The sequence below is a fragment of the Onychostoma macrolepis genome, chromosome 10 (assembly GCF_012432095.1).
Source record: "Onychostoma macrolepis isolate SWU-2019 chromosome 10, ASM1243209v1, whole genome shotgun sequence".
Classification (NCBI taxonomy): Eukaryota; Metazoa; Chordata; class Actinopteri; order Cypriniformes; family Cyprinidae; genus Onychostoma; species Onychostoma macrolepis.
In genome coordinates, this window is record NC_081164.1 from 15,742,311 (window position 1) to 15,760,537 (window position 18,227).

Consider the following 18,227-nt stretch of genomic DNA (forward strand, 5'->3'; position numbering starts at 1 on the left):
TAGGTGGTCACTTTATAAAGAAATGCTATGCACCTGCACACATGCATTCCTAGCCTGAACATGGACACCTTTTCCCACAAGTTCAATTTTTATATATATATATATATAGTTTACACAGAACTGTTTTTGAAAACTTGAATTTCTCTTAACACTGCACAACCAAATGGTTTGAGGAAAGATTTCAATCTAGTATTCAAATCCATGTATTCTCTCCCCCCCACTATGTTGGTCAATTATATTATGATTGACTGTATGGAGACTTTGACTTGTGTTGTCTGATCTTGTATATCCTCCGAATATTTATGAACTACCACCGAAGTAAATGGTTTGTCTCAGATTCACTAATTTAACTGAGTAGATTCAAGTGTGTTACGCAAGGAACTAAAAAAAAAAAAAAAAAAAAGAAAAAGACTGCTAGTATCTCAGCACGTAATCCTTTTATTTGAATACACTGCAAACAATTAAGAACTGAGTTTTTGCTCTTTGAAGGATTCTATGAAAACGTGAAGCCCATTGTCAAAAGTTTGTTAAAGGGTGCCATGTACGGTTTAAAAGCAGTTACAGTAAATAAACCAGCAAGTATTACAACACTTAACAAGGGGGAAATTTAGAGCACTTATTGGAGTTTGAATTCTGAAAGACATTTGCATCATGCAGCAGTTTACGGGAGTCTTTCAGCCCTTGACAGAGAAGCTGTTTGAGGAAGAGCTGCGGGATGGAGCAGGAGCATTCTGGTTGTTCTTTGAACTGTAGCTACTCAAGACCTCAGAAGCTAAAGCACTGGATGTACCTTGACCAGCAACACTTGGATCATAGGGCAAGAGCTGGGACCCAGGGGTATACTTGGTAGAGAGTCTTTGAGATGTGAAAGAGCCATCGTAACTGGTGCTACTACTCTGTGCAGAAACAAATGGGCCAGAAACTCTTGATGAGCCCCCTGCAGATGACAGGGAAGATGACTGCATTGGAGAGCTTTGAGATGAAGAGCTACCCTGAGAAGCAGCAGCATCTGAGGTCCGAATGCCTTGTGTCCAACGAGTGACTAAAGGCTGCCATCTTTGAGACTTCTGGCTTTGGGACACAGAATAGTCTTGATATGATTGGCTGGACTGACTAGCAACACCTTGGGATGAGGACAATGACACACTTGCATATGGGGATGAAGACCCAGGGATAAACAGACTAGCAGTATCTTGAGGCTGAGATGATCCACCAGAAGCAGTGCTTCCCAGCAGGGTGAAGGGAGCAGATGATCCTCCCTGGGTGCCAGAGCTGCCTGTGAAGGTAGAGGTAAGCTGCTTCAGAGAACCCTGAACAGTAGTAGATGGACCAGCTTGGGGTGAGGACAGTGATGCACTTGCATAGGAGGATTTAGATCCAGGGGCAAATTGACTTGCGGCATCTTGTGGTGATCCACCATTAGTAGTGCCTCCCTGCAGGGTGAAGGGAGCAGTTGATCCTCCATGGGTGCCAGAGCTGCCTATGCAAGTAGAAGCAAACTGCTTCCGAGAAGCCTGAACTGTAGTAGACTGACAACATCTTGGGATAGGTATGATACACTTGGATAAGAGTGAGACGACAAAGGGGCAAATTGACTTGCAGTACCTTGAGGCTGTAGTGACCCATCTTAGGCAATACTTCCTTGCAGGGTGAAGGTAGTAGAAGACCCTGACTGGGTGCCATAGCTAGAGGTGAAGTGCTTATGTGAACTCTGAACAGTAGGAGACTGACCATCTACACCTTGGGGTGACAGCGCACACTTGCAATATAACCTATCATATGGAGATGGAGAGCCAGTGGCAAACTGACCCGTGGTACCTTGAGACTGGACAGAACCACTGCAAGTGGTGCTCATTCCCTGCGAGCCAAAACCAGTAGAGGCCCCAAACTGAGCCCCAGAACTGCCCTGAGAGGCAGAACCATATTGCTTACGGGAACTCAAGACACTGGCAGACTGACTGGAACTCTTTTGGGGTGAGGAAATAAGCATGTAGTAGCCAAGAGCATGCAGACTAGAGGTAGCTTGAGACTGTGGAAGCAACCCACTGTAATAGTTCCCTCCCGGAGATGTAAACCGATCAGAAGCTCCAGTTTGAGCTAGAGAACCAACTTGTGAAACCGGTCTATACGAAGATCCACTACTTGTGGTCTGGCTATAACTAGCTTGGGGTGAAGACGTGGGAGTGCTTCCATATTTGGTAGGGGATGCAGGAGCATACTGAACCAGAGTGCCCGGAGGCTTGAGAGAAAAACTAGTAGAGCTACTACCCCCCTGTATAGGGACATAGCGACTAGAAGTTGCTAATTGAGTGCCAGACCTACTCTGGGTGCTTGACGTAGACACACTAGGTGAACTTTGAGGACTTGTTGAATGGCTAGAAGCCCCCAGGGGTAAAGCTGCAAGCCTATTAGACAGCAGGGATCCTGCGGTATACAGACTAGAGGCAGTGAGAGACTGGGACACACCACTGTAATGGTTACTCCCTTCTTGAGTGGGTACAGATTGGGCAGAACTTGCCGACAACTCAGCCCCAGAGCTGCCCTGAGAAGTGGCAGAGCCTTGAGCCTGGCTAGAAAAGCTACTGTAAGAGACACTGCCCTGAGTGCATGGAGATGCAGCAGCATCTGTTGACTTGGAATCAGAACTGCTCTGAGGGCTAACTACATGCAGACTAGGGGAGCTTGGACCACTAATAGACTGGCTAGATACCACTAAGGGTAGAAGATTTGGAAGACAAGTCTACAAGACGACGAAGCCCTGCCAAGGAGGAACCAGAAGCTAACACGCCAGAATTACCCTGAGAGCTGGAACTAAACAGACTGGGAGAACTCTGGTCCACAGTAGACTGGCTATAAATGGTTGAACTGAGTTTAGTATTGGAGTCTGGGGTATTCCGACTAGAGGCACCTTGAGACAAACCATTGTAGCGACTTTCCCCCTGAGAAAATACAGGCTGACCCGAACTTTCTGAAAGTAGTACAGGGCTACCTCGAGAAGTGGAAGTTGCACCTGGAGCAGATGAACTGCTGTAAGGGAAACACTCCTGAGAGAACACAGGCAAAGAGGCTTCTGCTGATTGAAGAGAAGTTTCATGGGAGCTGGACGCATACAAACCATCACTGGTGGACTGGCCAGAAACACCAAGCTCGGCAGGGTCGCTACTACGCTCTCCTTGGTTAGAAACGAGGGGTCCGGAACCACTTGCAGCATACTGGGCCTCTAAACTTAATCCACTAGCAACACCTGAAATGGTTGATCCAGAGGACATCAAACTGCTTGAAGGCTGTTGAACTGGCAGCAGAGGCAAGGAAGTAGAAACAGCTGCTTGGAGCAGTTTGGGCAGGGAAAGTTGACTGATAGCTGCTAGAACCACCTTTGACAAACTGGAGTACATTAATCTTTGACCTGCTTTTCAGGGCTTTGTTAGGGAACAAACCAGAGCCCACTTCTTCAACAGGCAAAGTCCCAGTCATATGGGCCTCTGACATAGAAGACTGGACCGTACAAGGTGAGAAAGTGTCAGAAGGCTGACCCCACTGATGGGCATTGGCATAAGCTCTACCTATAGAATTAAACAAAACAGAAGAATTCACACAAGCCCCACTAAACATGCATCCTTGCAAGACAAAGGAAAAAGAGAAACATCTAACCTTTAAATCCATCAGCATTCTTACAAAATAGTTTAAAAAAAAAAAACTACTAGCAAGGGTAACCTACAAATTAAAATATGTAGGTAATTAATAAATGTTTACAGAATCATTCACAAACACAGATTGAATCAAACTCACCTTTTCCACCCTTGATACATCACGAAAAGCCACAAGTACAACAACCCCAATGTTCACGTTCTCAAACCCCTCCACATAATCTACAAATCCAAACATACATGCAGCTGGCGGTACGTGTATTTTATAAGCCTTCACCAGTCCAATTAGAGCAAATGACTAATTACATGAAATATTGTTCACCTGGGAAACTGGTCATTAAAAGATAATTGATGCTTGTTTTGTGAAACCTCTGATAACCTCTGCAGTTTAAACATTCTAAAGCAGCTAATTAATCCCAGAACATTACTTTCATTATGTAACGTTTACATAAAATACCCCATCCATATACCTTGTACAAAATGTACCACAATATATATATATTGTGGTATATTTTGTACAAGGTATATGGATGGGGTATTTTATGTAAACGTTACATAATGAAAGTAACTAATATATATATATATATATATATATATATATTAGTGCTGTCAACGATTAATCGCGTCCAAAATAAAAGTTTTGTTTACATAATATATGTATGTGTACTGTGTATATTTATTATGTATATATTTTTACAGTAAAATATATACAGTATATATTTTAAAAATATTTACATGTATATACATTTATATAATTATATTTTATCTTATTTAATTATATAAATATATTTAATATATAAACAAAATTTTCTTAAATCTATACATGCATGTGTTTGTATTTCTATATACATAAATACACACAGTATACACACATAGATAATGTAAACAAAAACTTTTATTTGGATGTGATTAATCGCAAATAATCGTTTGACAGCACTAATATATATATACAGGCATGGCCAAAAATATCGGCACCCTTGGTAAATATGATCAAAGAAGGCTGTGAAAGTTAGTCTGCATTGTTAATCCTTTTGATCTTTCATTTAAAAAAAAAATTGGATAATAAGAATTTAAAATGGGGGGAAATATCATTATGAAATAAATGTTTTTTCTCAAATACACATTGGACACAATTATAGGAACCCCTAGAAATTCTTATGAGTAAAATATTTCTGAAGTATATTCCCATTCATATTCACAATTTTGAGCACTCTAGGTTGATTATGAACATGAAATTATCCAGCCATGGCTTCCTGTTTCACAGAAATATAAATAAGAGGGAAAACAAAGCCCAAATTCCCTTAATCATCCATCACAATGAGAAAAACCAAATAATATATTTCTGATGTGCAGCAAAAGATAATCGAGCTTCACAAATTAGTGAAGTGGCTTTAAGAAAAGAGCTAGAGCAGTGAAAATTCCCATTTCCACCATCAGGGCAATAATTAAGAATTTCCAATCAACATAAAATGTTACGAAACTGCCTGGAAGAGGACGTGTGTCTATATCATCCTAATGCACGGTGAGAAGGAGAGTTTGAGTGGCTAAAGACTCTCCAAGGACCACAGCTGGAGAATTGCAGAAAATAGTTGAGTCTCGTTTTTTTGCACTTGCTCTGGACTTTGTTGTTGAAAACCAACAAAAGCCAAATGGATGTACTGTCTATTGTCCTATTATGGGCTTTATTCCTCCTTCCCGCATGTTTGAATGCATCACCAGCTAAACAACCGTTGAGGATCCAGTACGACAGAGAGTTTCTTCTTCAATGGCATTGGCCTTACAACATTCGTCATCCTGTAGATCTACGTTCGCCGCATGGAAACGGTGTTCATAACAACGGATTGCTTACTAGATGGGATCATAACCCTCATAAAATGCAGAAGAGAGGGAAGAAAGGAGGGGTACGGGTTAGACTGAGAAAGTCTCGGCTAAACCGGTCTCCTCTCCAGTCTATCATCATGACTAATGTCCAGTCCCTCAGAAGTAAGATCGACGATCTGCAGGCAATGGTACGTTTTCAACATGGTTATAAGGATGCTTGTATCTTGGCTCTTACTGAGACATGGTTAAAAAAACAGTGACCCTGATAATTCTGTAACTATTGATGGGTTTGGCATCCCTTTTCGTACCGATCGTTGCCCTGGAGTTACGGGGAAAAAGCAAGGAGGTGGTGCAGTTCTGTTACTGTGAGAGAGAGTGTGTGTACTAAAGATATTGAATTACTCTCTGTATCACTTCGGCCACAGTACCTCCCTCGGGAATTTCCACAACTTTTCGTTACCGTGGTTTATATTCATCTGAGGGCAAACGAAGCAAATGCAGCAGAGACTCTTGGTAGTGTTGTGCACAAACTGCAATTCATATCTCCAGATGCCCTGAATTTAATTATGGGTGATTTTCATAAATGTTCCATGAAGCAGTGCCTACAGAACTTTTATCAATATGTTTCCTGCCCCACACGTTTTAATAAGACTCTTGACCTTTGCTATGGATCAATTAAAGGTGCATATAAGTCTGTTGTTAAGCCTCCTGTGGGGGCGGCGGACCATAATACTGTCCTGCTTGTCCCAGTATATAAAGCTGTTTTAAAAAGAGAAAAACCACAAACTAAGAATATTAGAGTGTGGTCCAAGGAGTCTACTGCATCTTTGAAAGGATGCCTGGAATGGTCTTGCCTAGATATAGATGAACTCTCAGATGTTGTTAGTAGTTATATTTTCTTCTTTGTGTCACGGTGCACACAGCAGGGAGGAGCGAGGAACACGCAGACGAGGATAAACTTCAAAATATGATGACATCTTTAATGCTGACATCAGGACAAGGCAGGACAAGGCAGGACAAGGCAGGACAAGGCAGGACAAGGCAGGACAAGGCAGGACAAGGCAGGACAAGGCAGGACAAGGCAGGACAAGGCAGGACAAGGCAGGACAAGGTTGACACAGACAGGAACACCAGGGAATAACGAGTAGACCAGAATCTAACTAAACAGGCAGGAACTAAATACACATGACAATCACAGATAATTACACACACCTGAACTGAATAAACTAATGATCACACAGAACTAGGACAGGAACAAGACCAAATAAGGAAACAAGAGGCGGGAACACATGACACACACGACAGAGGACTGACACTTTGAAGATATGCTCATCCCCTGTAAGACTGTCAAAATTTTCCCTAACAATAAGCCATGGTTCACAAAATCCTTGAAAGCACTTATGAATGAAAGATGTAGAGCATTTTATGAGGGCGATTTGGTAAAAAGATTGGAATTGCAGAAAGAGATTAAAATGGAAGTGAGGAAAGCAAAGTTAAATTATAAAATAAACCTATAGAAACAGCTGAGTAGAAATAATTTGGGGTCAGTTTGGAAAGGGATGACAGTTATAACTGGATCTAAAGTGTGTGAGACTAAGAGAATTCAGTTACCTGGGTATGACTCTAGTAGTCAGTTGACTGAGGAACTAAATAGGTTTTATCTACGCTTTGATGCACCTGAATTTGGTCCCAAAATGGAGTCTAAAAGTTGAGCCAACTTAAAATTTTAAGGCAACCAGCTTCAGCAGATTTTTGAGCCTTCTCAACTTGTCGTTTTAAGTTTATACAACAAAAATTTGAGAATCTCCCACAAAAAAAAGTTGAGCAAACTCAAAAATCTGCTGAAGCTGGTTACCTTAAAATTTTAAGTTGGCTCAACTTTTTTTGGAAACAGGCTATTGTGGTGTAGTAAATGTAGTAACGCTAAATGATTTTAGGCCAATAGCACTAACATCTCTTATAATGAAATGCTTTGAGAAATTGGTAAAAGAAGATTTGTTGGCTAAAACTAAAAAATCTTTTAAACCCCCTTCAGTTCGCTTATAGAATACAGCGAGGTGTCGAGGATGTGTAGGGTTTATACATAGAAATAATTTAATTTAGCTCAAAGGGAATCATTTATGATTTTATAGGGAATTTGAACAGAATCACTGTTTTCCGGCTGATCACTGAGTCGGCCAGCGATTCACTGAACGAGCCATATAACATTAATTCTGCACTGGACATTAAAATCCAAAATATAGTGAAAACACTATTAATAAGCACAGTAACAAGATCGTCAGATTAAGACATTAACTTGTAAGCACAAAACACAAGACACTTCTCTTTTCAATATAAATAAGACTTTATTTATATAAACCTAAGACATAAACTAATATAACACATGAACACACGCATTCACACATTCACACATTGCAGAAAGAGAGAAAGGATGAGTTTAGAGAATGAGAACGTGAAATCCCAAGTTTATAGCAATATGTGCTATTGCATAGACCTGAACAACCATCAATCACTTAATTAACCCTTGCATTGAGTTTCTCAGTGAGGCTAAAATTTATATTAAATGCACCAGTTCAGTTAGACCTGAAGGTTACTTGCTTGCGTTGCCTTTGTGTTACAGGGATTCCCTTCTGTCGTTGTCGTCTTTGCAGGAAAGGGGTTTTCCCGAGTTGGTGATTGGCTGGAAGTTCAGTAATTGTTGAAGGGATGTCTTGGGCGTTGGCTGAGGAAACTTAAACTGAGAACATGAAACTCACAACGGAAAATAAACTAAAATAAAAGAAAGAAAGGGTGTAACGAGACTAGGTGGTTTTCCTTTTCATCGTGGTGTTAAGTAGCAACTGGCCTGCAGGCCAGAGCACGCTCAAAGAACGCTAAAAAGCAGCGTCAAAACGCGGTGGCAAAAAGAAGAAGAAGCTATTATCTTAGGGGTGTTCCTCTATTATCTTAGGGGTGTTTGTTATCTGGTCACATGGTCCGAATTTTACACACTCTTGTAAAGTATAATTTTGGACATGATTTCTATAACCAGAATATGATACATTTGACACAGAATTAACTGACAGAACTCAAAGAATGAGAGTTAATGGTAGTTTTTCATCTCCCTTGACAACATCTACAGGAACTCCTCAAGGCTGTGTTTTGTCTCCTTTATTGTATATTTTATATACAAATGATTGTATAAGTAAACACAGCAATATATTTTTCTTAAAGTTTGCTGATGATACAGTCATCATGAGTCTTCTGGAAAATAACGAAACGTGTCATGGTCCAGTGGTTGATGACTTTATGAAATGGTGTGATGATGCCTGTTTGCAATTGAATGTGTCCAAGACAAAAGATATGATCATCGACTTTAGAACCACATTCTTCCCAGGCTACCCTTATTAGTGGTGAGAATGTAGATTGTGTGGACAGTTACAAATACCTAGGCACCACTATTGATAACAGATTGTGTTTTGATGTGAACACAGAGATATTATGTAAAAAGGGACAGCAGCACCTATACTGTTTAAGAAAATTAAGATCATTCAATGAAGATATGACAATGATGGAATTGTTCTATAAGTCTTATATTGAGCCGGTGCTGTCCTTTTCTATTAGCTGCTGTTTTGGAGCATTAAATAGAATAGTTACTCTTAGTGGGAAGATTATAGGCAAAGAACAAAGAAGTTTGTCATTTTTGTTTAATAGAAATGTTTTGAGTCGGGCCCAATCTGTGCTCCTGGACAGTGACCATTTTCTGTTTTTAATTTTCTTCAGGTTCTCGTTATAGACTACCAAAGATGAAAAGTAACCGATACAAATACTTGTTTGTTCCCTGTGCAATTCGGATGTTAAATGGTCTTTAAGGAATCTGTTAGGGAAATTTACTGTACTTACTGTATTTTATTTATAGATTTTTTTATGTATTTATGTTTTGGAATGTATTGTATGGGTCTGCTGTGTTTCTGATTCTTGCTGCATCTAAATTGCCCGTAAGGGATCTTAATAAAGTTTGACTTGACTTGACTGGAACTTCAAATGGGACTGGCTTCTATGGTCAGATGAAACCAAAAAATGAACTTTTTAGCAGCAAACATTCACGATGGGTTTGGTGAACACAGGGGTAAAAAGTACCCCATGTGTACAATGAAATATACTGCTGTATTTTTGATATTGTAGGCCTATATTTCTGCTGGAGGTCCTGGACATCTTGTTTAGACGCATGGCATCATGGATTCTATCAAATACCAACAGATAAAAAATCAATAAGTGACTGACTCTGTTAGAAATCTTATAATGGCCATGTTTGGATCTTCTAACCGTATAATAATCCAAACACAAACCTCAAAAACAACACAAAAACGGGTCACTGAGCACAAAACCAAGCTTCTGCTAAGGGCATTTGAGTTCTCTGACCTGAACCCTATAGAAAATGAGTGGGGTGAACTGAAGAGAAGCACCACCAACATGGAGCTGGGAATCTAAAGGGTCTGGAGTGATTTTGGATGAAGGGTGCCATATTTACCAAGGGTGCCGATATTTTTGGCCATGACTGTATATATATAAATTGTATTTATTGGATTATGTGCTAATTATATTTCTTTCAAATAGGCTGTGTGATATGATTTGAAAGTTATACTAAATTACTTGGAGATTAAAAAACAATCATTATTATTAATTATTACTTATTATCTGAGTTAGCAAACTACATAAACAAGCCTAAGCAAAACTACACAATTTCCTGGTGAAATGAATATGCACATTTAATGAGAAGCACCTTGTATTTTGTAAAGTCTCTAGTACCCTTTTGCACAAATTACATCAGTATAGAAATTAATCAAGACCAAACTGTCAAGAATTGTATTTGATTACTGTCAGCATGAGTATTCATTTATACCACATCAAGTTTTATTTCGTGAAGTGAGTGTTCACATACATATTTTCAATATAGTGTTCATGCATTAGGACAACAATCACTTCATTTATTCATCAATTCACATGATCACACACACTTTAACACCGTATATTCATGGCACCAAAATAAATTACAATAAACTAATTATAATAATTTAAGCTTACAAAAACATAAATTACACATTTTTATACAAAATTTAAAATAACTAACTAACAGTACATGACAAAAGATAAATCTATTGCTCTGTGTTTGGTTTTCATCCTTTGATTTGATTGGGCCACTATGCTTTTGTATTCCTTTGTAATGCGTTCTATGAACATATGGCTTCTTTTCACACTTTATGATAAATATAATTTTATATATAGTGCATTCATTATAACAATGAAAAATTCATAGAATACATTAAGCCATTATATACATTCAACTTGGAACTTCTGAAATACAGAAACAGACTGTTTTGTGATGGATACTAATAGATTTGTCTTCCACACTGCAGTGTAGCAACAATATTCATACAATATTTGCTTTACTATTTAGCAACACTCACATAATAAATAAATACCAAGAGCAGCAATAAAAACAACTTTGTATTCCATCAATTTAAACTCAGTGTACTTGATCTGAGCAGAGAGAGTGAGAAGTGTAGAGGACACAGTCACGGCTGATTGAGAAACAAAGTGAATATACAAGTTAGGAAGGAAGACTAATGTTTGCAGACTCGGGGATAAATCTCGGCCAGAGTGCTTTGAGGAATCCTCTTCAGCATTCTCAACAGCTACCAGCCAATGTCCAGTGTTTCAAGTTCTCATGTGCACCTGTGGCACAAAACATGTTAGGCTCATTCTTAAGTTATACAATAGTGCAGCCTGTTGCCTTTCACATAATTCTATATATTTCTATATATTAGATATCAACCTCATGCCATCAAAGATGGGGATGAGTTGTTTGTTGGAGAAATGTAACATTACATTTATACAGTGCTGTCAAACGATTAATTATGATTAATCGCATCCAAAATAAAAGTTTTTGTTTGCATAATGTGTGTGTGTTCTGTGCATATTTATTATGTATATATACACACACACACAGTATATATTTTGAAAATATTTACATGTCTATATTTATATTCATATAATTTATATTAATTATTAATCATTTGACAGCACTACTTTTACATTTACATTTATACTTTAGTAGACACTTTTATCCAGTGACTTACAATTGAGGAATACAATAAGCGATTCATCATTAAGAGGCAAATAAGCACAGGAAGTGCTTGCATTAAGGAAAAAGAAAGCAAAGTTGTTGGGGTTTTTTTTAAGATGAAGTCAAATAGTGACAAAAGAGATGAGTTTTCAGTTGTCGCTTGAAAACTGTCAGGGATTCAGCATTCTGCATGGCGATGGGAAGATCACTCCACCAGCCAGGAATGGTGAACAAAAATGTTCTGGAAAGTGATTTTGTGCCTTTCTGTGATGGTACCATGAGGAATCAAAAGGAAGGGCCTGATCTTTCTGATGTTGTGCAATGCAAACCTGCAAGATCGAGCAGTTTTTGCAATGTGGTCTTTGGAAGTCAGCTTTAAAATTTCTGAACGAACTTGATGGGGTAATTGTTGATGGACCTAGCTGGATGTTGAAATTATGCTATAGAGTTGGAGTGGCAGGGAAGACAAGAAGCTCAGTCTTTGGCAGGTTTTTGAGCTGTAGGTGATGATATTTCATCCATGCCGAGATGTCTGCCAGGCAGTCTGAAATCCGTGCAGCTACCATTGGATCATCTGGTTGAAATGAAAGATAGAGCTGTGTGTCATCAGTATAGCAATGGTAGGAGAAACCATGTGCCTGTATGATGGGACCCAGTGATGTAGTGTATATGGAGAAGACGATGAATCCAAGAACTGATCCCTGAGGAACCCCAGTGACCAGTTGATGTGCTTTGGATACCACCCCTCCCCAAGCCACCCTGAAAGACCAACCAGTGAGATAGGATTCAAACAAGCAAAGTGGAATCCCTGTGATGCCCAGTAATGAGAGGGTGGACAGGAGGATCTGATGAATCACAGTGTAAAAAAAACAAACAGCTTTCCACTTCACAAGACATAAATTGATGGACTGGAGTGGTGTGGATTACTTGTGAATTATTGTGATGTTTTTAGCAGCTGTTTGGACTCTCATTCTGACGGCACCCATTCACTGCAGAGGATCCATTGGTGAGCAAGAGATACAATGCTAAATTTCTCCAAATCTGTTCTCATGAATAAGCAAACTCACCTACATCTTGGAATGCCTTTTCAAAAAATGTCAAAATTTCATTTTTTCCTTTTGTTTAGAAGTACATACCTTTTTATTTTTTTTATTATGGGATATATTTATATATTTCTATGATATTACACACAGCGATTTGAGAACATTTTGTTTTGAGCTTGGTGAGAACAACTGAATAGATGCGTTACATTTTTGGTGTGAAAGTGCCTTAAGACGATATTCTTTTGTATCATTCCTGTTGCTATACTTACCCTGGGAAACAAAATTTCTCTCAAATTACTGGAAGAACTCCAGGTACAACAAGTCATCTGATGTCAGTACTTCTTCCCCAACCACAGGCTTCATTGACTGCACATCTTTCCCCGATAGCAATCACACTGCAAAGATGAGAAATAATTTAAATCAAATTTAAATCTCCATACATAATGTGCTCAAAACATCAGGGCCCGTGTTCAAAAAACATTTTATCTTACCACTAAGAGTTCTCCTAATTAGCAGTAAAAGTTTTCAGCTAAGAGTTTTCTCTTAAAACCTATTCACAAAGCTGCTGAGACAAACTTTTAGCTTAAGACTTCTCTCTATTCCTTAGTAAGCTTAAGGGCTGGGTTGACCTTGCTGCTGTGGATGATGTCAGCATGCTTACTAACTACGCACACAGTGATTGGCTGATAGTCTCTGTAAGAGATTTATTCATAGAAATACAGAAGAAGCGCTATATTATGTTGCCATATTCAAATAAAGATTTAAAAATGCAGGCTAAGTGTCACTAATTAAACAAGTTTATGTTCAGCTAATTGTTAGCCTCTTACATGTATGCTTCACATAAACAATTAGCGGGTGTGCTTATGAATAGCCTTTTAATTAACGGAGTTGAATAATCATGGCTGATAGTAAGACATGCAAACAAAAAAGAAAACCAAACTGGATGCAAGAAGAGCTGTTACTTTTGCCCAACTGGTTAATGAAAACAAGGATATCAAAGGAAAATTTGGAGTAGGGATAACCTCCAAAACCAAAGGTGATACCTTTTTAAAAGATCATCATCAAATGTTTCTAAAATGTTTACGTTCTGAGACAGATTGCTGGCAACAGCCATTTTAGGATTGTTGTGGCTTGATCTTAGTGACTTAGGACTCCTCTTCACTACTCCTAACATTTCACAGATTTAGGAGCTAGTTTTAATGTTAAAACTATTTGTGAAATACTCAGAGCAAAAATTTAGTAGTCCTAAATTTAGGACTGACACGGCCATTATTTTTAAGTTATGAGCTGCTTTTAGCCTTAAGATGTTTTGTGAATACGGGCCCAGATGAATAAAATAAAATTTCCTCTAAAAAGCTGGTTTAATCACCGTAGTGAAGCCTCTCCTTCATTGACATCCATTTAAAAAAACGGCCTCTGGTCTCCTTTCCCACGTACTGTCAAAGTGGAAGCGTTAGCTTTAGCCATTACACTTTTTCAGCTAAAGGTTGCAGGCTTGCCTTCAAGTGGCTTTGATCCCGCTATCTGGGGGCAACCAAGATGGCAGCCTGAGCAGATGCAGTTTTGAGTACTTGCACCAAGTTTCTTTACAGATGTTGCTTATAACCTGAAGCTTATAGATATTCTGGAGGTGGCTGACAAAAACATCTGTCTTGAAGTCGTCAAGGTTTGTCAGGCTGTTCTTCCCAGCGAAAAGGAAAAACTTCCAGAAGTGATCGATGTTGTTCATCACCTCGAAAAACCACAATAGGGAAGTGGTGGTGGTAGGCCTAGAGCTACCATAATGCAGTTTTCTACACCTACAGAGATGCCATTTGGAAGGCTGCCAAAAATTCTTTTCTGACAGCGGTTTGGAATTCAGGGAGGACTTTTCCAAAGGAGACCATGAAAGAAGAATGAAGCTATGGCCAGAGGTTCAAAGCGGCTGGGAAGACGACTTATTTTATTGGAGCCAGAATCTTTGTAGAAGGGGAGGGTGCATTTACTTTCACCAGCTGACTTTAAAATGGACACTACTGTTTGTTTCGTACTGATCTGACTTTTAATCGGTTGGAGTTATAAGTTACGCGTTTACATAACATGACAAGGGAGTTTTTGGGTTACACTTTATTTCCATAGTCCACTTTAGACATTCTACTAACAATAAGTAACTTTGTAACTACGTCAACTACATGTCAACTAATTCTCATTTATTTGCAACTACATTTTTCCAAATCCCTCCTTTGCGTGATGCTAATCTGTGGTGATTGGTCTGATGACCCAGTCTGTTGTGGTTGGTCTTCTGTGTGCAGCGCATGTCAATAACGGAACGCCAATCGGCACTTAGCCCACAGCTCGGTGGTAAACACCCAAACAGCCATGGCATATGCGTTAGCCCAATGCAGAAACGCATTGATGAAGCACTGCAGTTTGTACACCAACGTATTGCTCTATTCTTTATCAGAACTCCAAATAATAACAACGACAAACATTCACTATTCATCGACACATTTCTAGACAATTGCGAGTGAGCAGATATTGCTGTTAGCCGGTTAGACGGAGACCTACAAGCTGCGCGGAGCAAACACAACTAAATACGTATTTTGCATGCTACAGTACATGACAGCAACAGTTTTTAAAAGAATTACTCCACTTTCAGAATAAAAATTTCCTGATAAATTACTCACCCCCGTGTCATCCAAGATGTTCATGTCTCCCTCTCTTCATTCGCAAAGAATTTATCAGTCACAACTTATCTAGGGAAACCATCTGTAATTTTCTTAAAAAAAAAAAAAAAAAAGTTTATACACTTTTTAACCACAAATTCTCATTTTGTCTAGCTCTGTGAGGCTCATGCGTACTTTGTGTACAACGGTTCAAGACAGGGTATGACTCCACTTTTCAACAACACTTTTCTCCAACACTTTTCTCCTCCAACTTCAAGATTGTACTACATCGTTGTTTTACCTTTTTTTTGTTTTTTGTAAAGGGTGCTTGACCCTCCTTGCATGTTTACTTTGTAAACACTGGGTCGGTGCTTCTGCAGCGATGTAGGATGATTTTGAAGTTGGAGGAGAAAATAAGTTGGGAGTTTTTCGACATACCCTAACTGTACCCTAACAGATTTAACCTCACAGTGCAGAGCACAGTGCTAGACCAAATCAAGGGGCGAGAACCAGAAGGGCGCAAGTGACATTTTTGGTGAAATGGAGATTATATATTATATATATATAAATATATATATATATATATATATATCAAATGAAAGCTCTTTCTACTGGCAAAAGTACTGTCAACCATGAGTGTACACATTTTTATTATAAACAATTGAAATCAGTACACAAAGTCAGGTCAAACTATGGTAAAATTTTTGTTTTGGTTCTCCTGTAAAGTTGGTGAAATGTCACTTACGCCTTTCTGGTTCTCACCCCTCGAAATATTATGTGATTCCCCAATTACTTTTTTTCTGAAATTAAGGATGCGATTCAACATTTGAAATTAATCACCCGGTAGTGATGGAATTACTGCTGAATTCTATAAGCAGTTCTCTGAGATTCTCACCCCGTCTGTTTTTGAAGTGTATTCTGGAAGTTTAAAGTGCTCTGAACTTCCTACAACTACGACACAAGGCGTAATCTGTCTAATTCCTAAACCCAAGAAAGATTTACTGTTTATTGATAATTGGAGACCCATTAGTCCGTTGAATAATGGTTACAAAATATTTGCTTTTGTTTTTGCCCAAAGGTTTAAATTAGTATTAGATTCAATAATTAATGAAAACCAACCAGGGTTTATGAGAAAGAGACATATTTAATAATATTAAACTTGGATCTTACTAATTATTCTGGCCTTATTAAAGATGATAGTTTTATTGTTTTTCAATTTTTTTTTTAAAGCCTTTGACACCGTCGAGCATCCTTTTATTTTTTTATTGTTTAGAACGCTTTGGGTTTGGGACCTATTTCTGCAATGCCATGAACGCTCTTAATAGTTTGGCAATAGTTCAGTGAAATTAAGTCAAGGCACCACACAAAAATTTGGTGTGAAGCAAGGTTGCCCAGTTTCTGTTAACCTTTTTCATATCGTTGCTCAGGCATTCTGTCATTTTATTAAATCAATATAGAAGGAATTCAAGTCGAAGGAAGAATTGTCCTGATAAGTCAGTTGGCCGATAACACAGCTCTTTTTTTAAAACAATGCTTGTCAATTTCATTCGGCTATCAAAATTATTGAAATTTCTCCAGTGCCTCAGGTCTTTGCCTTAATTTACAAAAATGTGAATTGTTGTTGCCATGACAAATCCATTAGTAATATCCCTGTAAAGGAAGTTCCAATCTATGGCTTTCTCCAAAGATGAACAGGAAAAAAACTCAATAAATTTTAACCACTTTTTTAAAGTGATTAAAAAAGTAAAGAGCAGATTTAATATTCTGTTACAGAGGTATTTATCTCTTAAAGGTCATGCTCTCCTAGCTAAAATGGAAGGTATTTCTAGGTTTACCTATGTTGCTTCCTCAATTCATTCAGATAGTAAAATAAATAAGATACTGTAATTGTTCAAGTTGAATTGTTTTTTGTAAAAAACAGTTTTGGAAAAACTGTGTACATTACATATGAAAAGCTGTGATAGTTAATTCATATATTGATTATTTAGCTTTTTCGGTTACACTTTATTTCGATAGTCCACTTTAGACATTCTACTAACTATAAGTAACTTTAACTACATGTCAACCAATTCTCATTAAAGGGGTCATATGATGCAATTTCAAGTTTCCCTTTCTCTTTGTTACAAGCTGTTTGTGCATAGATAAGCTCCCTGAAGTTGCAAAGACTAAAGTCTCAAAACCAAAGAGATATTCTTTATAAAAGTTAAGACTTGACCACGGCCACCTAAAACGGCTCATTCAAACACGCCCCCACGTCTACGTCACAGTGTGGGGAGATTTGCAAAACACCGCCCAAACTTATACGCAAAGAAAGAGGGCGGGACTTTTATTCTTGCTGTAGTATTGTTGCTCTCATTTTTGTTAACGTGTGATTAAAAAATTGAAAAACTACTGGTTAAATTGTCAGCTTTTCACAAACAAGCACTTTTGGGATGGAAGTTAATTTACAATAATTTTAATATTTTGTATAAACAAAAGAGTATGTTTATGATAACCTGGTTTGATAATTGGATCCTTTTGTTAAGATAACTGTTGAATTCTCAGGGGTATTTAATGACTTATGAAAGAATATGCCTCTGTAATTGGAGCTCTCTCTTAGTATTATGTCTTTATGTAAAGGTATTTAATACTCTAAACATGTTTCTTTACTTCACCCTGCTGACACTTTCTGTGGTAGAATTTGTTTTTCAACAAGTAAAAATAATAATAATAAGGCTATACGTTTATTATTTCAAAAAGAAATTGGGTTTCACTTTATTTTGATGGTCCCTTTAACACATTATATTGACTATAAGTAAAGTTGCACCTACATTTCTACTAACTCTCATTAGAGTGTTAGTAGTGTGTTAGTTGACTGGTAGGGTTAGGGTTAGATTAAGTTGACACGTTCTTACAAAGTTACTTATAGTCAGTAGAATATCTGTTGGGAGACCAACACAATAAGGAGTTAGCAGATATGAAGCAG

General features: G+C 38.2%; 2 protein-coding genes across 3 annotated transcripts; both read right to left on the reverse strand.

The window, feature by feature from the left end:
* Window positions 1–234: 234 nt before the first annotated feature.
* On the reverse strand, window positions 235–2,725 carry LOC131547971 (mucin-13-like). Its single transcript, XM_058788794.1, is given in 2 exon segments — window positions 235–1,627; window positions 1,630–2,725. Coding segments are annotated over 2 exon segments (1,314 nt in total). The 5' UTR covers window positions 1,991–2,725; the 3' UTR covers window positions 235–674.
* Window positions 2,703–3,921, reverse strand: LOC131547968 (uncharacterized). Of its 2 annotated transcripts, XM_058788792.1 has the most exons (3): window positions 3,790–3,873; window positions 3,652–3,714; window positions 2,703–3,563 (listed from the first exon to the last, which is right to left on the reverse strand). In XM_058788792.1, exon 3 carries the CDS (start codon window positions 3,393–3,395, stop codon window positions 2,703–2,705), a length of 693 nt encoding a protein of 230 aa, XP_058644775.1. In that variant the 5' UTR covers window positions 3,396–3,563; window positions 3,652–3,714; window positions 3,790–3,873. The 2 variants fall into 2 exon arrangements, with proteins under 2 accessions (XP_058644775.1, XP_058644776.1); XM_058788793.1 differs by lacking the exon at window positions 3,652–3,714 and having other exon boundaries at window positions 3,790–3,921.
* Window positions 3,922–18,227: the final 14,306 nt, after the last annotated feature.

What these genes read in the sequence shown, in the direction of transcription:
- LOC131547968 (XM_058788793.1), bottom strand. Translation starts at nt 3,395, where the DNA reads ATGTACTCCAGTTTGTCAAAGGTGGTTCTAGCAGCTATCAGTCAACTT.